The sequence below is a fragment of the Crinia signifera genome, chromosome 1, assembly GCF_055691185.1.
Source record: "Crinia signifera chromosome 1, ASM5569118v1, whole genome shotgun sequence".
In the NCBI taxonomy this organism is placed as follows: Eukaryota; Metazoa; Chordata; class Amphibia; order Anura; family Myobatrachidae; genus Crinia; species Crinia signifera.
Window position 1 is genome coordinate 44,967,642 of NC_139217.1, and position 19,670 is coordinate 44,987,311.

The 19,670-nt window shown below is 48.1% G+C and overlaps 1 protein-coding gene across 1 annotated transcript in view; it reads right to left on the bottom strand.

The window, feature by feature from the left end:
• Window positions 1-8,353: 8,353 nt before the first annotated feature.
• The window catches only part of THNSL2 (threonine synthase like 2), a 36,492-nt gene continuing 25,175 nt past the window's right edge, over window positions 8,354-19,670 (bottom strand). The window contains exons 7-9 of the mRNA XM_083155884.1: window positions 15,917-16,042; window positions 11,377-11,528; window positions 8,354-9,259 (exon numbers count right to left, since the gene is read on the bottom strand). Coding sequence (XP_083012010.1) covers window positions 9,043-9,259; window positions 11,377-11,528; window positions 15,917-16,042 — 495 coding nt within the window. The 3' untranslated portion in view covers window positions 8,354-9,042. The remainder of the gene's footprint in view (window positions 9,260-11,376; window positions 11,529-15,916; window positions 16,043-19,670) is intronic.

Genomic DNA, 19,670 nt, shown 5'->3' on the forward strand with positions numbered 1-19,670 from the left:
TTAGGACACCCTGACAAAAGGGGCCCATTTAATTTGTGATCACATATACAATGCGATATGTAATCCTAAGGGACAAATGTAAGTAGGGGCAGAGGCATGGATAAGGGCTCCGAGACCATCACTGCAAACTGCTCAGCCTGGTGCAGGGAGGGGGAGTGTCCGCTCATGTGTTGTCAGCGCTGACACCACTGACCGAACTGCCCTCGCCAGCAGTGCGGTAAGTGGCCCATAGGCTGCAATGGGCTGTTATCATCTCAGAATGGTAGCCCTGGGAGCCGATGCGATGCTGCTGATATTGGTGCATCAGCCAGCATTGCATCCCCCATAGAAACTTATGGGGGATGCGGCAGCCGGCAAGGCAGGAGGGATTGCCGACTCCTGCTGCGGTCCCTCCGTCCTACATTCAGGAGATAATTAATATACGCGGCTAACCCCCGAGAACGTAAGTAGCCACAAATATTTAATGGTAAACGGGCCTTATAGTGCAAACACATCTGTGGGAGTGTGCATCGCATATCTCTTATATATTTGGCTACATCTGTCACTCAAAGTGTGTCTGACTCTCTAACGCTAGGTGGAGCCTCTGACTCACATGACTGACTCACATAAAAAAGAACCAGCCCAGTGAGTCCACAGAGCCAGACACCCTCTGTCTCCCCATGTTACCCAGCAAAGACACAGCTACTCACCAGACACACCAGGTGAGCGCCCCCCGCCGCCCCCCCTCCCGCGATTCGCGGCACCTACCCCCTCTCGCGATTCGCGCCACCCCCCCCCCCGCGACTCCCCCTCCCGCGATTCGCGGCACACACACCCCCCTCGCGATTCGCGCCACCCCCCCTCCCGCGATTTGCGGGGCCCCTTCCCCCCATGATTTGCCGCAACCCCAGCCCACACGACCCCCCCCCCCTCTGGCGATTCGGGGTACCCCGTGACCCCCCTCCTCCCGCGATTCGCGGCAGTCCCCCCCTTTCGCGATTCGCTGCAACCCCCGCGCCCATCCCCCCGCGACCCTCCCACGATTCCCGGCACCCCCCTCCTGTGATTCGCGGCAAACCCCCCGGCCCCGCGACCCCCACTCCAGTGATTCTCTGCAACCCCCACGCCCCCCTCCCGCAATTCGCAGCACCCACCCCCGCAACCCCCCCTCCCGCAATTCATGGCACCCCCCCACCGCGACTCCCCCTCCCGCGGACACCCCCCAGCCGCCGCGATTCACAGCAACCCCAGGATCAAATGGCACATGCAAAACACTGACACGGCTATGGTCGATGATGAAAAAGGTTGACATGAGTTTTTGAAGATTTATTTTTCATTTTAAGAATGTTTTCATATTCATTCTCATGTGTCGACATGATCACCAATGAAGTGCCACACTTATGTCAACATTTAATGTGTTGACCTTTCTGTGTTGATTTTTTCTTGTGGCGATTTGCGGCACCCCAGCGACCCCCTCCCGCGATTCGCGGTACCCCCCCCTGACCCCCCCATCTGTCATTGCGGCAACCCCCCGCCCCCGCGACCCCCCCTCCGACGATTCACTGCAACCCCCCTGGGCCCCCCCCTCCCACGATTCGCGGCACCCACACCCCCCGCGACCTTCCCTCCCGCAATTCACGGCATCCATACACGACCCCTCCTCCCGTGATTCGCGGACACCCCTCACCACCTCCCCCCCCTCCCCCGCGCGCGCGATTCACGGCAACCCCAGGATTAAATGGCACATGCAAAACACTGACACGGCTATGGTCGATGATGAAAAAGGTTGACATGAGTTTTTGAAGATTTATTTTTCATTTTAAGAATGTTTTCATATTCATTCTCATGTGTCGACATGGTCACCAATGAAGTGCCACACTTATGTCAACATTTAATGTGTTGACCTTTCTGTGTTGATTTTTTCTTGTGGCAATTTTTTTCAGTGACAACTATGTGCACGTCAACCTAGACATCATCAACCAATTCTTTGTATAATATATAACACCTGTTCTGTTTTACTGTAGGTGTTTTAAGTCAGATCTTTTACTGCTACTATTACTGTTTATGTAAATGCATTCTGAATGACAGCAACATCCTACCATCCTTCTACAAGAATATATAACCAACTAGGTGATTCATCACGCCCGTGCCCCCCCCCCCCCCTCCTGCAATTCGCGGACCCCCCGCGCACCCCCCCTCCCGCGATTCACACCCCCCCCCCCACGATTCACGTCACCCCCGTGCACCACCCCTCCCGCAATTCGCAACCCCCCTTGCGCGATTCACGCCCCTTTGCGGACCCCCCCACTCTACCCAGATTCGCGGACACTTGCGCCCCCTCCCTCCCTTGATTCACGGCACCCCCCCGTGCCCCTCCCGCAATTCACGGCACCCCTAAGCCCCTCTTTAGTCCCCCGTATGCCCACACACCCCTATCACTACCCAGCTTCCTGCTCTCCTGAACCATAACTTCCACCACTGGGGAGTTGCTGACGCTGTGTTGCCCACATACCCCTATCATGCCTCATAGCCCAGCCTCCTGCTCTCATGCACCCTAACTCCCACCCAGTAGGAGGAGACACTGACTCAGGGCCACCGTCCTGTACTGCCACGCTGGACCCTCACCCACTGGCGGAAGCTGCACAGTGTCCCCCACCCTCCTCTTTAGTCCCCCTTATGCCCACACACCCCTATCACTACCCAGCCTCCTGTTTTACTGTGTCGTGACCTCCATAGGTGGGGAGCAGCTGACTCAAAACACCCTACTATACTATTGCACACACACACACCTAAACAACATGCACACACAGCCCCACACCCACAAATGTCACTGTGCCCTCCACACTATCAATGTACATCTTACTCTGTAACCGCTTTTTAATTAAACAAAACAATACACACCCCCTTCCACATCATATGCTCTCTATTTAACACATTTCACCTATAACTCAAGTTGCAATACAGACATCTTACATACAATTCTAACCATCTTTCTCATATACAAATGTTCACAAATTAAGGGGGCGCAGCCCCTTACGACGGTGTGAAGAGCGCCCGTAGGGCGCGATGAATCACCTAGTATAACATAGTAGCCTTCTTTGTGGCTGCCCACTCTTGGAGAGGGTAGCCAGTTCAGTGAGGCCGGGGGGAGGTGGTCCTGCTGATGGGATGCGGGTGGGACAGCCAGTGCATCATCTGTGTGGGGGCGTGGTCAGCACGATCGTGTCCTCGTGGCCACATCCCCCACTGATGCCGGTATTTTAGGCATTGCACAGCAGGGGGCGGGGCTACAATGACACAATTTGCGTGAATTTGCGGGAATCTGCCTGCATTCCGAGGGGCCGGGGATCCGATTTCCAGGACCCTCCCAGCCATCCTGGGAGGGTAGGCAACCTGACATATCATTTTATATACAGTATATATATTAGATAGATAGATGGATAGATAGATATTCTAGTCTTCATTCAAAAAAGCCATTAGGGTTGTACATTTTATTTACAAGCTGTTCCCCTTTTGGGAATAAACCTATTTAATGTAAGAATGAAGGCAATGACTATGCTAGCTGAGCGACAAGACTTGTCTTATTGTGTCCCCTACTGGCCTCTAGAGGAACTGCACAGTGATGCAAAGGGTTATCATTTTCATAGAGATCATAAGGATTACTCTGTCAAGCCCCATACATACGGGGGAAATATATTGCTCAGTTTCTACTTTACATCAGCGACCAGAGATGGTCGCTGATGAAAAAGAAACTGCCGGGGGAGCCAGGCAGTGGTAATCAGCTGGTCGCAGGAGCATCTTCCTGCAACCAGCGATCACCACAGGGGCAAAAACGGGAGCGCTCACCCGGTGATATATCGCCGGTGCACACTCCCATCGTGGGCAATATGGTCGCCCCTGTGTGTACGCACCTTAAGAATTGCACGATGTGCCCGAGGAGGATGTTGCCGGCTTGGTATGTTACGTGCTTATTGTTGCTGGAAAGTACATTTTTATAGAAAGTGAGTGTCACACAATTACAGCATGTGTTGGGATGTACATTTGGGCATTGTCTGATGGGAACAGCTGAGCAGACCGGCACCTTCTGGTTAAATACTGGTGACCTCACCTCATCAGCTTTACATTTTGCCCATTTACAGAAAAATAAGATTTTGCCTTAGAGTAAAGGGGCATACACACGTAGAGATCTGTGCTAAGCTATTTTGCTAAGCTATTTTGCTAAGAAATTTCGCTGGTGTCAAGATCTCCCATGGGGAGCACATACACATGCAGAGATTTGGGTACTCTTTACCTAGCACGGTGCCCACGATTTTGATCGTGGGCATCGCAGGTAAAAAAATCGCGGGCACCTTTTCATACCCCCACTATCCACGTCGGCGTGGAGTTGAGAATAGAATAGTGTGGCGAGCGCAGCGAGCCACCGAGCCCGAAGCGTGGCGAGCGCAGCGAGCCCCACGAGGGGACGCGGATACCTTCACAGGTAAACGTGTCCCTTCGCGGGCTTCACAGGTATCCGCGTCCCCTCGCGGGGCTCGCTGCGCTCGCCATGCTTCGGGCTCGGTGGCTCGCTGCGCTCGCCACACTATTCTATTCTCAACTCCATGCCGACGTGGATAGTGGGGGTATGAAAAGGTCGTAGGACGAGCACCGCCGCCCCTCGTGGGCTCGCTGCGCTCGCCACGCTTCGGGTTCACGTTAATCGTGGGGTGGCGTTAACAATTGTGGGGGCCATTTCACACTTCAGGGTGCCTATTTGGCCTCTGTGGGCCATTTAACATTGTTTCCTATGGAAAAATCGGGTCAATTGAGGCATTAAACAGGAAAATCGGGTCAATTGAGACATTTAACATTGTTCCCTATGGGAAATCGTGGGCATCGCGTGGCACCCGATTTTTTAGTGCATTCAATGCCCGCGATGGGCGCCGTGCTAAGTAAAGAGTACCGAGATTTGTGCTAAGCGATTTTGATAAGCAATTTTGCTTAAGCAAAAAAAGTCAGGGTAATGGTTCAGAATGAGAGATTGTGATCAGTATCTCTCATTCTGTACACACAGAGAGATTTGCAGTCATTTGCTATGCAATCTGACTAGATTTTGACTTCATGCACTGACTTAGCAAGAGATATTTAATCTCTCGGAGCATACACACAGAGAGATCTGTGCTTACTTTCTAAGCAATCTAGTCAGATTGCTTAGAAAATAGCAAAAATGTGCTCCGTGTGTACACCCCTTAAGAGATATTTATTCAGGGGGAGATGATGCATTGCAGGTACACCAGCATTGCCCCAGGAGAAGAGTATACCTGTGCTCAGGAGTAGCCAATAATTAGGTGTCTCATGGGGATACGGTCGATTGGTCGACAGTCATTAGGTCGACACCACTAGGTCAACATGCTGAAAGTTCGACATGGGTCTAGGTCAACATGGGACAAGGTTGACATGGGCAAGGTCGACATGGGGTTTTTCACTTTTTTGAGCTGACATGTGCCGACAGGCGGTATTGCATGCCCTACCATCCACTAGGGCGTGGTGGGAGAATAAAATAGTGTGCCGAGCGTAGCAAGGCACCGTGCCCGAAGCATGGAGAGCGCAGCGAGCCATGCGAGGGGATGCGGTGCTACGTTTCAGTGTCCATGTCGACTGTGTCGACATTCGTGTAAAAAACTGTGAAAAACCCCATGTCGACCTTTTGTATGTCGACCTTGCCCATGTGGACCTAATGCTTGTGTCCACCTAATGACCTGTGGACCTTGACCCATATCGACCTTTCAGCATGTCGAACTTGTTCCCTGTCGACGCAATGACTGTTTACCAACATGCTGTAGACTTAATGATCCACACCCGTCCCATGCTATCAGGAGTCCTGTGCATTAATACTATCCAAGCAGATAAGATGCAGGCTATTTATCAATAACTATACTTGCAATGCATATGGGGCAGCCATTTCCGGAGAGGGTTCCAGAGGAGTCAAAATCTCGACCCTCAAAATACCGACCACCATTGACCGATGGTCAAAATACTGACATTTATTATGCCGACATGGTCAAAAAGTTGTCATTCCTTGTTGGTATTTTGACCATCGGCCAATGATGGACGATATTTTGACCATCAAGATTTTGACTGTAGGTAAATCATACTGAACCCTGAGGGAATTATGGTAAAAGGAGTCGACAAGTTCTATGCACAAGGTCGACATAGACCAGGAAATGTTGGGCATCCCCATGCAAATGCTCTCTGCCAGCCCCCACCACTTGTGCGAGTGCCTCCACGACTACACAATTCATTGAAGGCATCTGCAAAGCAGCCCCGCACATGTGGCAAAACCTCGGTCCCAGGGGCAAATACACCAAGGATGGATCAAACTAGAATCACCTCCATAGTATTTTTTATTTTTTATTAGAGGAGGTGCCATCGCCACGTCCACCAGCAGGCTGTTTGTATATCTAAACCTGGCATTACCCATGCAGACTCCATTTTGTGTTTTGTCAAATGCATTGCATGTTCTTTTAACTAATGTACTTTTAAGTGAATTATTATTCAAACACAAATCCTGCAGCATAATTGTATCTACATAGTTTCTGGAATGCATTTAGATAAAGGCTGGCTCTATCTGGTTGTTGTTGGTGAGAAGGAATTAGTATTACATTGTTAATTCACCATATAGCAGAGAGGCAGGACCTGCACCGCCCAAGGGAAAATGATTTCCTAACACCTGGGTAATGGTAATTTCTTACAGCAGAATAGAACTTTCTGCAGTCAGTCGCATGCTATCAACACACAAATGAAATCCATACATTCTACAATTAGGGAATAGAAGGATAATAGTTTCTTTACCCCTGGTAAATTTGTTGTGTAACCACAGTGTTTCACACTGGGCCTTCACTCTTTCTGACAAATTCCTTCTTAGATGGACAAAACCATGTGCACTGCGGGTGGGCAGATGTTACTTGTGCAGAGAGAATTAGATTTGGGTGGGGTTTTTCTTCAAAGTGAGATCTATATTGCAGTGTATAAATAAAGCAGTCAGTATTTTCCCTGCACAGAAACAAAATAACTCACCCAAATCTAATTCTCTCTGCACATGTTACATCTGCCCCCCTGCAGTGCACATGGTTTTGTCCATCTAAGAAGGATTTTGTCAGAAAGAATGAACTAGAATAAACCCCCATGTGCACTGCAGGGGAGCAGTTGTAACATGTGCAGAGAGAATTAGATTTGTGTAAGTTCCTATTTTTTTTTATTAATTAAAATTTCTGTAAAAATATCTAATACATTTTACGACACATTATGATTCTATTCTGATCCGCCAGCTGAGCAGCAGGACTGTGCATTCCTCACTATGAATGGGAATGGGGGTATATATGTATAAACACAAGTTGATGTAAGACTTCCTCACTTTATTTACAGCCTTGGAGATGATAGAGACCTGGTGACATCACAACCGGCAGCCCAGCGATACTCTACACACACAGCTGAGCCGCCACATGGCTGAGTCCCATGCTGGCCTCGATGACAGCTACATGCCAACTCTGATTGGCAGGGAGACTCCTGAAATAGCTGCACTCTCCCAGAAGAATCTAAGGGCAAAATTGTCCGAGTTTGTCTATAAGAATGGCTGGGAGACGGTGGAACTTTCTACAAATATCAAAATTTAACATTCGTGTTTCCTGATGGCGTATGGATTTGTGCTTTTCCACCCATACACTCCGTACATCGCAGAGTCTAATCCAGTCCATGTATGCAAAATACGGGTGAACACGGAAATCTTTCATTGATAGAAGTCCCAAACTGACTTGAACTTGGTGTGGAAACTGCACTGAGGATTTGTTTGGAAGGAGTTGGGTGTTGGCATTTGCAAGTTTTGGTTTGTGCTTATCGTCTTTTTCCTTATTTTGTGTTTGTAAAGTTTGTCTTTTTTTTTTTTTTGGTCTTGTCACTGTTTGTATGTGTGCAGGGTTGGACTGGCCAACTGGGATCCAGAGGAATCCCCCAATGGGCTCCACTGCTGAATGTGGGGGGGGGGGGGTGTGTGGGGGGAGAGGAGGTGCAGTGCTGGCAATGGCAACAGGGGAAGGAGGAGGGTTTTGGGAGAGGAGGTGCAGGCGCAGGAAGCGGAGGAGACACTGATGGGGTGGGAACACAAAAAAAACTTCAAGAGGGTGCAGGGGATTGTCTGCTGGGCCTTGGGGGGGGGGGGGATCCCATGCACCCTCCTATAGTTACACCTCTGGGTATAAGGTAACATATATATGGATTCCCCTGTGAGCTAGTTCAATCCGGCCTGGGGCAGTAATTGCTATGCTGGAATAAGCTGAATTGGTGCAATTGCGCACATATGGACATCCAGTCGTGCATCATCTCTCTGCCATATCTGCTGCATTAAACAGTTGATAAATAGCCATGTTATTGAAATCAAAGGTTCGGCAGTGTGGTGTAGCCACAAGTAAGTGTTGGGGATGGGGGGGCGGGGCATGTTGTCATTATTGCATCATCGTAGCTCCGCCCCTTCTATATATATATATATATATCAGGATTACCTGCATTATAAAGAAATGGGCTTAGTCATATTATCAGGATAACCAGAATCGCCATCACTCCCGGACCATTCACTTCATTGGCCGCCCTCTGGAAGACTTGACTTCCTTCCAGTTCTCTGAGCATTGCCGCATCTCACCAATGTACAACATCAATCTTTTTTTATTACTGTCAGACTCAGTGCGTCAACATTTTATTTATTTATGTTCCCTTTTTCCCGATGCTTCCTAGCTAGAACCTTCGGCCCTCCAGCTGTTGTTGAACTATATTTCCCAGCATGCCCTGCAACAGTTTTAGCATGGCCAAATCGCCAAACTGTAGCAGGGCATCCTGGGATGTGTAGTTAAACATCAGCTGGAGGGCCGAAGGTTCCCCATCCGTGGTCTAGATAGACAGTCAATAGGTCAACACCAAAAGGTTGACATGGTCAAACGGTCGACATAAAAAAGGTGGACACATGACTCTCTATGTAGACACTGCTAATCTATCAACCGGAACCAGTAATATATATGCAGAAGAGACAGCAGCAATTCATAGCTGTCTGCCCTTTTGCAGCCTTCGCTGCTCAATAGATGCAATCTTCTCCCGCAGCACTTTCTCCCAGTCATCGCGTTTCATTAGTGGTATGGAACGCGTCTCCTTCTTCATCAGGGCTGCAATCTCCTTTGGGATTTCTGGGGTAAGGTTGGCTCTGAGAATGACGTCTTGAAACTTAGCTGCTGACGCCGGCGCCAAACAACACCTGGGCCTGTGGAGGAGAGGGATATAAATGCTAGATGCCACCCAGCCTGGTGCTGCTCCTCTGCATGGGCAAAGCTGTAGTGACTACTTGGTCACATGTCCAATCACTCCCGCACATGTAACCGTCCCCTCTCTCCCCCATCCTCAGCCCTGCCTCTTATCTCTCACCTGTGTTTGCCGACCTGCTCCAGTGCTATGTAAGAAGTTCAATGATAGTTCCTAATCATTTTAATTGTAAGTCTGTAATAATGGTTTCAATTCCAAAATGGAGAATGTTGTGATAACGTTAGCTGTGCGAGTGCTCACGTGGTCACTTGTAGCTTTAACAGCTGAGGCCAGGAGATGCTTTAGAGCAGGGGTGGCCAAACCTGTCCTACCAACGGTGCATGTTTTCCAGGCAACCTGTGGATCTATAGTAATGGGCCCCATACATCAGCAATTAATTGTGACAATTTTCAGATATGGAGATGATTGCCACAATTCATTTTAGATGTGTGGGCTCCCCCTTTTGGCAATCCCAATCAAAATCGCCAATCGATTGCTTAATCAGATTTTGAAACATGCTTAATAATCTGGTATTATCTGCAGATCTTTTTTATATGTGTGGGCATTCCCAATTCGTCTTCTTCATCTATTTACATTATGAACAGCTGAAATGACAATCGATTGGGGCAATTTCCAGATATGAAGATGCAATCTTTAGATGGAAAAATCTGCCGATCACTGAAATAAATCTGTAATGTGTGGGCAAAGTCAGATAGATTGTAAAATCCATTTATCTGGCCAAAAAATCCCTGTATCTGGAAATCCATAAATTGTGATTGCTGATGTATGGGGCCCATAAGAATGAATGCAGCAGGTTTTAAAATGTGACAGTTAGTAATGACTACAGCTGTGCACCAGCTAGGGAGCCTGGGAAATGTGACAGTTAGTATTGACTACAGCTGTGCACCAGCTAGGGAGCCTGGGAAATGTGACAGTTAGTATTGACTACAGCTGTGCACCAGCTAGGGAGTCTGGGAATGTGACAGTTAGTAATGACTACAGCTGTGCACCAGCTAGGGAGCCTGGGAAATGTGACAGTTAGTATTGACTACAGCTGTGCACCAGCTAGGTGGTCTGGAAAACATGGACCGTTGGTAGATCTCGAGGACCGGTTTGGACACCCCTGTTCTAGAGGCTTGTCAATGCCATGTAGATGCTCCCGTCTCAGACTCCTGCAGCGCGCGCCTTTGGTGAGATTTTAACTCAATGAGACACTTGCATAGGTACTGGCAGCCAGGGGGCATTCCGGGGTGGATACCTGATGTTTCATAGGAGTGCCCACAAAAACAGTGGACACGCCCATAGAAATGCTGGATGGGCGGCTCACATGACATCAGCGTCCGTCATGGGCTGCCATTCTGCTGCGAACAGAGGAGAAGTCATTCGTTGGCAAGCGTACACACCCGCTCGCGAGTGTAGAGAGGGGATTTGGGTGGCGGGGGTGAGCGTTCAACAGGCCACGTTAACTTGCTCGCTTGGCTCCAAATATATGCAGCCTAGTGAGCAGATCTGAATCAGGCCCTTAGTGCTGTGATTTGCATCATGATGGCTCCTTCTTCTGCTCGACAATTTGTTGATTATTCCACAGGGGGTGGGGGTTATGATAATACAATTTTTCAAGCACCCATTTTTTGCAATTCAAACAGTCTGGTTTAAATGTTTCAATTAATTGTCTTTTATTATTATTATTATTAATAATAATAAAAAATGGTCTACATTGAATGTCGAACGATGTTAATGTGCTTATTTTAAAGTGTCTCTCCATTGGATCTGCTACTAGCGCCAGGGCTGTTGAGTCTGACTTAGACGGTGGACCTGAAAGGGTTAAAGAACTGTCCCTAGAAATTTTTGCTCCTCTTTTTTAAAACTGCCAAAAGCTAAATTGTGATTCCTCGTTTCCTTTATGCAGAATGCAATCCTAACTTTCTGTTCTAGCCTATTTCTCGATGACCCCAACAAATCCCCACGTGCAGCCTCCCTGCTCTGTACATTGCACACAATATTCCACAATAACAGGCCAGGGAAATACTAATAGAAAAGGAATCCCATTGAATTTAAATATTTAATATAAATTCCTACCTCTTGTTGCCAGAGTCAAATTGTTTGTAATGATAGAAGGTGGCAACAGCGGAATGCGGGCACAGGAGGTAGCGGTTCTCCTGCCAGCAGCGCCTGATGGTCTTCAGGATGTCATCGTCCGTGACTGAGCAGGAGGTCATTGCGCCCAACAGCTGGAAACAATGACAGTTGAAGACAATAACGCACAAGTACAGGGCACGTAACCATAGCTGCATCAGAAGACGTCACTGACAGAAGTGTCAGGGTGGCAGAAAACCGCGGGATATGGCGCCATCAAAGATGGTTTAGGTGAGAGAAGGTAAAGCACATGAGGGAAGAGGGCCCTACTCGTGAGAGCTTACATTCTAAAGGGGATAAGGCAGGCATGTCCAAACTATGGCCCTCCAGAAACTACAAGTCCCATCATGCCTTGCCACAGTTTTGCCATTAGGGAATGCTAAAACTATGGCAAGGCATGCTGGGATGTGTAGTTTCACAACAGCTGGAGGGCCACAGTTTGAACATGCCTGGGGTAAGGGGAAAGTTTACTAGAGCTTCTAAACATAAGTATAGGTGTTGTTGCCCATATCAACCAATCAGATTCTTTCTATCATTAGAAAATCATAGACACAATCTGATTGGTTTCTGTGGGGACCATCACCTCTTTTCATTTTTAGATGCTTTAGTAAATGTACACCTTATAGTCACATTTGGAGACTGTGAACATGGTATATTGTGACATATTATTGTCATGCCTTATGGCACGGTGTACTGTACTGTGATACCATATGCTTCCACTGTTCATCCAATGCCCCTATATACAGTTCAGTGACATCACATATAGGCCTGATACAGGTCCGCTGGCTATGCAGCGTACTTTCGCTGCTTAGCGAGTGGGTAAACCCCACCTGCCGGACAAGCTAACGACCGCCCACAAGATCCCCCTCAGATCTCTCTGCCCAAACTCACTGAAAATGTGATCTTTATTAAAGAGAAAGATGATATACAGCAAATGGGCAAACACAGGATTACTAGAGGGGGGTTTCCAAATGTAACCTGTGGAACATTGGAGATCGTGCGGGAGTCTGGGGGAGCGCTAGAAGAGCCTAGTACCGACCCTGGACATATATGTATTGTATATCTAGGTAACACACTAAACATCTCCTCTGTGTACTTTACAACAGTACCTAGCCTGTGTGTAGGGGGGAATTTATTTTTTATTCTAGATGATATATAGTATCCTGGAATGCTAGTTTTGTTTTTCTAAGCCACTTTTATTGCTATGTGTTGTAGGGGGTGGGGACTGAGCCAGTGGATTCCAATTATTGGGAATTGGGAACTCATGCATTGTTAGAGTACTTAAGTAGTCATTGCATACAGCTGTGGCCGGATAGGCTGTGGGCCGATTTTATCTGTGGGCCTAGATTGAAGTGGGCCGTTATTAAAGTGGGAAAACTGATTCATAACTACAGCGTTATACCAGCGTTAAACCAAAGTGAAACTGAAGGACAAAACAACAACGGAGAAAACCAAAGTCTGCTTTGAGTGTGTTAAATTCATTCACACAACATACTACTCCTGGCTACTTAATCTGGCAATTCAACCATAACATCAGCATTTTACATCTGTAAACAACTTTTACTATCACTGTTAAAGCTTGTACTTGCACTGTCAGTTTTGAAAATGACCAGCTGTACCTCTAATGACCTCACCTCTCCTGCTCTTCCATTGATAGTAGGTGTCCTCTTTCTCTATATATCCTCTCTGGGGGCGGGATGCTATATAGCAGAAATGCGGTAAAAACCCCGTTTTCGGGGTTTCTACCGCATTTCTATATGCTATATGGCGCCTCCGCAGTGTCAGCGCTGCGGAGGGAATCGCCAGCTAAAGCTGGCGAATCCCTGCAGAAGCCTATGGGCTTCTTACCGCAGCGCTGTTTGAGGGATCCGTCACGGATCCCTCCCAGCGTGCCCTGCGGCCGGCGCCGGGGTCTGCGCATGCGCAGATGGACTCCCGGGTCACAGACCCGGAAGTCCAGCGCCGGCACCGCATCGCAAGGGACAGCTCTTACCGCAAGAGCTGTCCCTTGCATGAATAACGGCATATGTTATAGCATATGCCGTTATTAAAAATGCGATGTCCGGCGAAGGGGGGCCGCGGATGTTATAACATCCCGCCCAGAGTGAGCTTATGTGCTCACTCGACTTCCACTATCACATCTATGCTGATAACACTGAAATCTACCTCTCCTCTCCTGATCGCTCTCCCTCTATCCTCACTCATATCTCCAACTGTCTCTCTGCTGTCTACTCTTGGATGACTCAGCGCTTCTTTAGACTTAAAATATCAAAGACTAAGCTGTCATCTTCCCACCCTCCTGCATAAAACCTGCCCATCTCTCATCCTAACCTGTTTATGCTCACTTCTTCCCCTTCTGTGTCACCCCTGTCTGTCTAACCCTCCCCTTTTAGAATGTAAGCTCTCACGAGCAGGGCCCTCTCTCCTCATGTGCCTTTCTTAGAATATATAAACCTCTGCCACCCTGATGATTGCTTCAGTGTCCTGTCCCCTGATGCAACTATCCATATTAACCATGTACTTGTCCTAAACTGTCTTGTAATGTAATTTGTTATGTGTTTTTGATTATAACTATGCTCTGTAAAGCGCTGCGGAATATGTATGCGCTATATAAGAAACTGTTAATAAATAAATAAATAAATATGTACACAATGGTACTTTCATACCCTGGGGAGTATAGGGAATATAGTATTAATAATTACCACTATAGATGGTCTATAGTATATGAATATAACCTGTGGAAGCAGTGGCATAACTAGAAATTTTGCTCCCCCAAGCCAAATAAAATTTCTGGCGCCCCCTCTCTCCCCCTCACCACTCCATCCCCCCCTGTCCCCCCATCACCTCTGTCTCCTTGTCCCCTCTTCTCCTGTCTATCCCCTGTCCTCCCTGCACCCCTGTATTTTACGCAAATATATATAGAAAACATTATATAAAACACTTTATGTAAATTGCTGCCATTATTTACCTAACTTCATTGGGCAGGCCGCAGACAACAGGACGGGGCTGGTGGCAGGTAGCTGAGAGGCAGTGGGGCGGGCAGAAGAGGTAAAGTGCCGCGCTAGTCTCCCTGCCCGTATCATTCATATATATATGCTGTATAGAGCGGCAGGGGGGGGGGCGGTGGACGCTGTCACAGCCGCCGGCGCAGTGGAGTACCTGGCACAGGCACGAAGGCTGCAACTTCACTGAGACAGCGTCCACCGGGGAGCAGCCAGCGTCCACACACAGTGTAAGGACAGCGGGGCGGGCTTTGTGGAAGCCGGGGGATTGCCAGGCAGGAAGAAAGGGAGAGGAGCTCTCTGGCTGGCTGTGTGAGGATACTCATTGACCCGCCCGTGGTGCGCCCCATGGGCAGGTCATGGGGCAGGTCAATGAGCGTCCTCACACAGACAGCCAGAGACGAAGAAAATGTAAGTTTAAGTATTCGGTGCTGCAGCTGAAAGAACAGCTGAAAGAAATGCTGGCTACGGCTCCGTGACCCTGCGCCCTGGGGGCGCCGGCTCCCCCCCCCCCGCGCCATCACCGGGGCTGCAGAGCCGTAGCTACGCCACTGTGTGGAAGACAGAACAGCACTTGGTAAGCAGACAATCTCCCACCTCATAGTTAGACACCTGTCTCTTCTTCCTGGCAGCTGCCCTCTGGTCCAGTGCACTGATTGAGGACTCAGATCTACACTCACACACAGCAAACTTGGAAGAAGAAGCTGCTACACCAAGCATGTGCTGCAGCTCTGCTCTGTCCCTTGCAGTGGCAGCCCTAATAATCCTATTACAGTATATACTATGGCTAGTCTGGCCATAATGTGAGCCACTGGCCAAGACGAGAAGGCTTTGCGGGAAACCAAAAATCCCCGGTACTTGTGAGTTATCTGGGCGCCCGATTTTTTGATTGTATGCCTTAAGTTAAGGCATACAATCAGATGCGATGCGATGCGATATCGCATCGCATCGCATCGCATGCGACCATCGGATGCGATGACCCGATTTTTCCATAGGAATCAATGTTAAAATGATTCCTATGGAAAAAGGGGTCCTTTTCATACCCCTACTATCCAAGTGGGCATGGAGTTGGATATAAACCTGTGGCGAGCGTAGCGAGCCACCGAGCCCGAAGCGTGGCGAGCGTAGCGAGCCCCGCGAGGGGACGGTATTCTGTGTCCCCTCGCGGGGCTCGCTACGCTCGCCACGCTTCGGGCTCGGTGGCTCGCTACGCTCGCCACAGGTTTATATCCAACTCCATGCCCACTTGGATAGTAGGGGTATGAAAAGAACCCCTTTTTCCCATTGAATTCCATGTTAAAATGGACTCAGTCCATTTTAACATTGATTCCTATGGAAAAATCGGGTCATCGCATCGCATCGCATCGCATCCGATGGTCGCATGCGATGCGATGCGATGTGCCCGATCCGACCCGATTTAGAAATCGGGCGCCCAGATAACTCACAAGTACCAAATCCCCATATTGGGGTGTGCGACGTACCTTTTGGTGCAGCTCCTGTGGTAATTTGATCCTCTTCTTCACATTAAATTCTTCCATCATCTGTGTAATCCTCCCGCTGTCCCCTCCCGATAGCAGCCACAGGATCCTCTCCATGTTGTAGGGTTCCTGTGATCAGACATGGGAGAAGAATTAAGGAGAATGGCCGAAGTGTGATGTTTAACTAGGGATGGCCATCATTGCCATTGCTATCAATGGTTGCCATGAGCTTTTAAAAAATTTTTTTTGGGGGGGGCAACGTTGACAAATCAGCATGTTAGTGTAGCGCACACCCTCACATGGTTCACGTCGCTCGCCATGATTCAGGTCATGTTCCCAAACATCTATGTGGATGGAAAACATGAAAAAAGTCCCAAAAATTGTGTCCTATGTCGACCATTGTCACGATGATCCTTTTCTTATGTCAACCTTTGTCAACGTATTTACTATTTATTTGTTAACAGTTTCTTACATAGCGGAGCATATTCCATTGCACTTTACAACCTCTGCAGGTGGGGCAGATGTAACATGTGCAGCGAGAGTTAAGGCCCATACACATGGGGCGACTGAAGCCCTGTGCTGAGTGAGGTGCTTCAGCAAAGAGCATACAGTACATATCGCTGACACACACGTGATGCACCGGTGACGTGTGCTGAGAGATCTGTGCTGAAGTACACTGATGATCTGACTAGATTGTGACTGCATGCAGTCAGGCGATGATGACCATGCATTGCCGTCGCTGCACGGCATACACACGGAGCGATCTAGTCAGATCCCTTAAAAATAGGTCTACGATAGCTCCCTGTGTATGGGCCTTTACATTTGGGTGGTGTGCGTTCACACTACAATCTAAATTGCAGTGTAAAAATAAAGCAGCCAGTATTTACCCTGCACAGAACCAATCTTACTCACCCAAATCTAACTCTCTCTGCACATGTTGAATTTGCCCCACCTGCATGGTTTTTGCCCATTTGAGAAAAAAATTAGCTTTGCCATCAGGTCTGAATTAGACCCTACATTGGGATTGCATTGTGGGATTTCAGAGGATAACCAAAGACTTCCTCAAAATATCACATTTGGAATCAAATATCGGGGGTTACTCAGAACTGATTGCACGACTCAGAACTTATTGCACGGACGGGTGATTATCGTTTGACAGCGATAAAATGCAGAGTATTCTTTCATCGCTGGTCGTATGCTAGGTGATTGACAGGAAGCTGGTGTTTGGCAGGAGTGCCCTGCTTTTAGGGGAAGGCATGTGATTTCAGTCTCCATCAGCTGGTTTCTATCGCACTGACCACGTAGGTCCTGGGCTACGCACAGACTGCGCGCACACTGGGAAAATCAATCGATGTTGAGCAGTTGTAAATTAATTTGCAGCTAATCGCAAGGCTGATTTATTTTCTCAAGCTTTTTACAGGAATGCACGGGGGTGGGGTTACCTGATCGCAGGGCTCAACAAATTAGTAGCCTTGGGATCAGGTCTATGGGATCCCCCATTGTTGGTGGCAGCACTCGTACATATTGTAGTGAGTGTGAAATAGTATTATGGGGAATTTGTATCCTTTTTAGAGAGTGCGTGTTTTTTTAATCATGTGTCTCTGTCTTGTTTAACCCCTTCCCGACATTTGACGTACATTTACGTCATGGTCGGGAAGCACTTCCCGACACATGGCGTAAATGTACGTCATGGATTTAAACTGTCACCGCGTCTATAGACGCGGTGACAGTTTCAACATGTCTGCTGTCCCTGACAGCAGACATGTCCGTGCATGCCCAGGGGGGGCTGCGATGCCGCCCCCCCGTCGGCGATCGCTGTGATTGGCTGTTCAGTGTGAACAGCCATTCACAGCGTTTTCCTGTGTCACCGGCGAATAACGTTCGCCGGTGACACGGGATCAGAGGTGATTGGTGCTGTAAAGTACAGCACCAATCACCGCGGGGTGTAAGGGTGACACTGGTGTCACCCCACCTCACCCCGCCCGCCCCCAAAGGCCGTGATTGGTCCGTCGGACCGACGGACCAATCACAGCCAAGGAGGGGGATTTAAACTAACGGTGACTGCACTGCAGACGCCATTCCGGTCTGGAATAGCGTGCAGTGCGGTCACCGTGCCCACCTGCCGCCATATACTGACCAGAACCTTGCTCCATACTTACCTGATCGCTGCTTCATCACTGCTTGATCACTGCTTGATCTGTGCTGGATGCTTCCTGGATCCTGTTGCTACTTGTGCCTTCCTGTGCTGTGAAATTGTGCTGCTGCAGTGTAATAGCTAGATAGAGAGATAGATAGAGAGAGATAGAGAGATAGAGAGAGATAGAGAGAGATAGAGAGAGAGATAGTGTCAGAGAGTGCTATATTTTGTGCTGCTGCAGTGTGATATAGTTATAGATAGAGAGAGAGAGATAGAGAGATAGAGAGAGATAGAGAGAGAGAGAGATAGATAGAGAGGCCTAGTGACAGAGTGCTATATTTTGTGCTGCTGCAGTGTGATAGTTATAGAGAGATAGAGAGAGATAGAGAGAGAGAGATAGAGAGAGATAGTGACAGATTGTGCTATATATTTTTTATATAACTGACTGCTGCCCCCTCCTTTTGTGCTGATCAGTATAAATTAACTGATCAGCAACTTTTTGGGGGTGCAGGTTTTTTTTTATATATAGATATACCTGTCAGTGCTGCTGCTGCAGTGTCATAGAGTGATAGATAGTGAGAGATAGAGAGATAGAGAGAGATAGTGACAGAGAGTGATAGAGAGTGCTAAATTTTGTGTCTGCTGCCCCCGCCTTTTGTGCTGATCACTATATCTGAGGTGATCAGCAACTTTTTTGGGGGTACAGAGGTTTTTTTTTTTTTATATATATATACCTGTCAGTTGCACTGTCAGTTGCACCAAAGGTTGTGCACCTGCTGCACCTCACTGGTAATCAGTGTCGCATCACTGATCACCTTTTTTTTTTGTGTGTGTGCTGTGGGGTCTTTTTTTAATTTTTTTTTTACACACACTGTGATTTTGTGAGTGTCCTGTGGCCGCTGTGCGCTGATCAGTGACGTACATCACTGATCATCTTTTTCGGCACAGGGTTGATCTATTTTTTTTTTTTTTTTTGATCAAATTCCTGTTGCCTTTGAGCGCTGTTCAGTGACAGACGTTACTGACCAACATCTGTGCTCAATTTTTGGCGCAGGACCTTTTTTTTTTTTTTTTTTACCCCTTCAATTTTTTATTTTTAACCCCTTCATTTTTTTTTTTTTTTTATTGGTATAAAGTATTTTTTTTTTTCTGCACTACATACACACTACACACTACATACCCCCCGGGTTGAAATAAAGTTTGTACCCCCCCCTACACTATACACGTGTTGAAACATTTCACTACCAGTAACACAAAAATAAAAATGGCCTCCCAAATGTCCTCCCAAATGTCCTCCCAGTCATCCAGGAGAATGTATTCAGTGGAGGAGGCATATGCCATGCTTGCCTCTGACTCAGACACAGCCAGTGATGCAAGCGGGGAATTTGAAGGATTCGTCTTAAGCTCCTCTTCCTCCTCTGGTGATGAGGGACCCCCTCAAAGACGCCCCCGTAGAGCAGCTGAGACCCCCCCCCCAACAATTGATCTCGTATGGACCCCACCACCAGACAATTTTGAGCCCCAGGTTCCTGAGTTTTTGGCCATGCCAGGAATCCAATTTGATTCCACAGGTCTCAGAGAAATTGACTTTTTCAAATTATTTTTCTCTGATGATTTTAT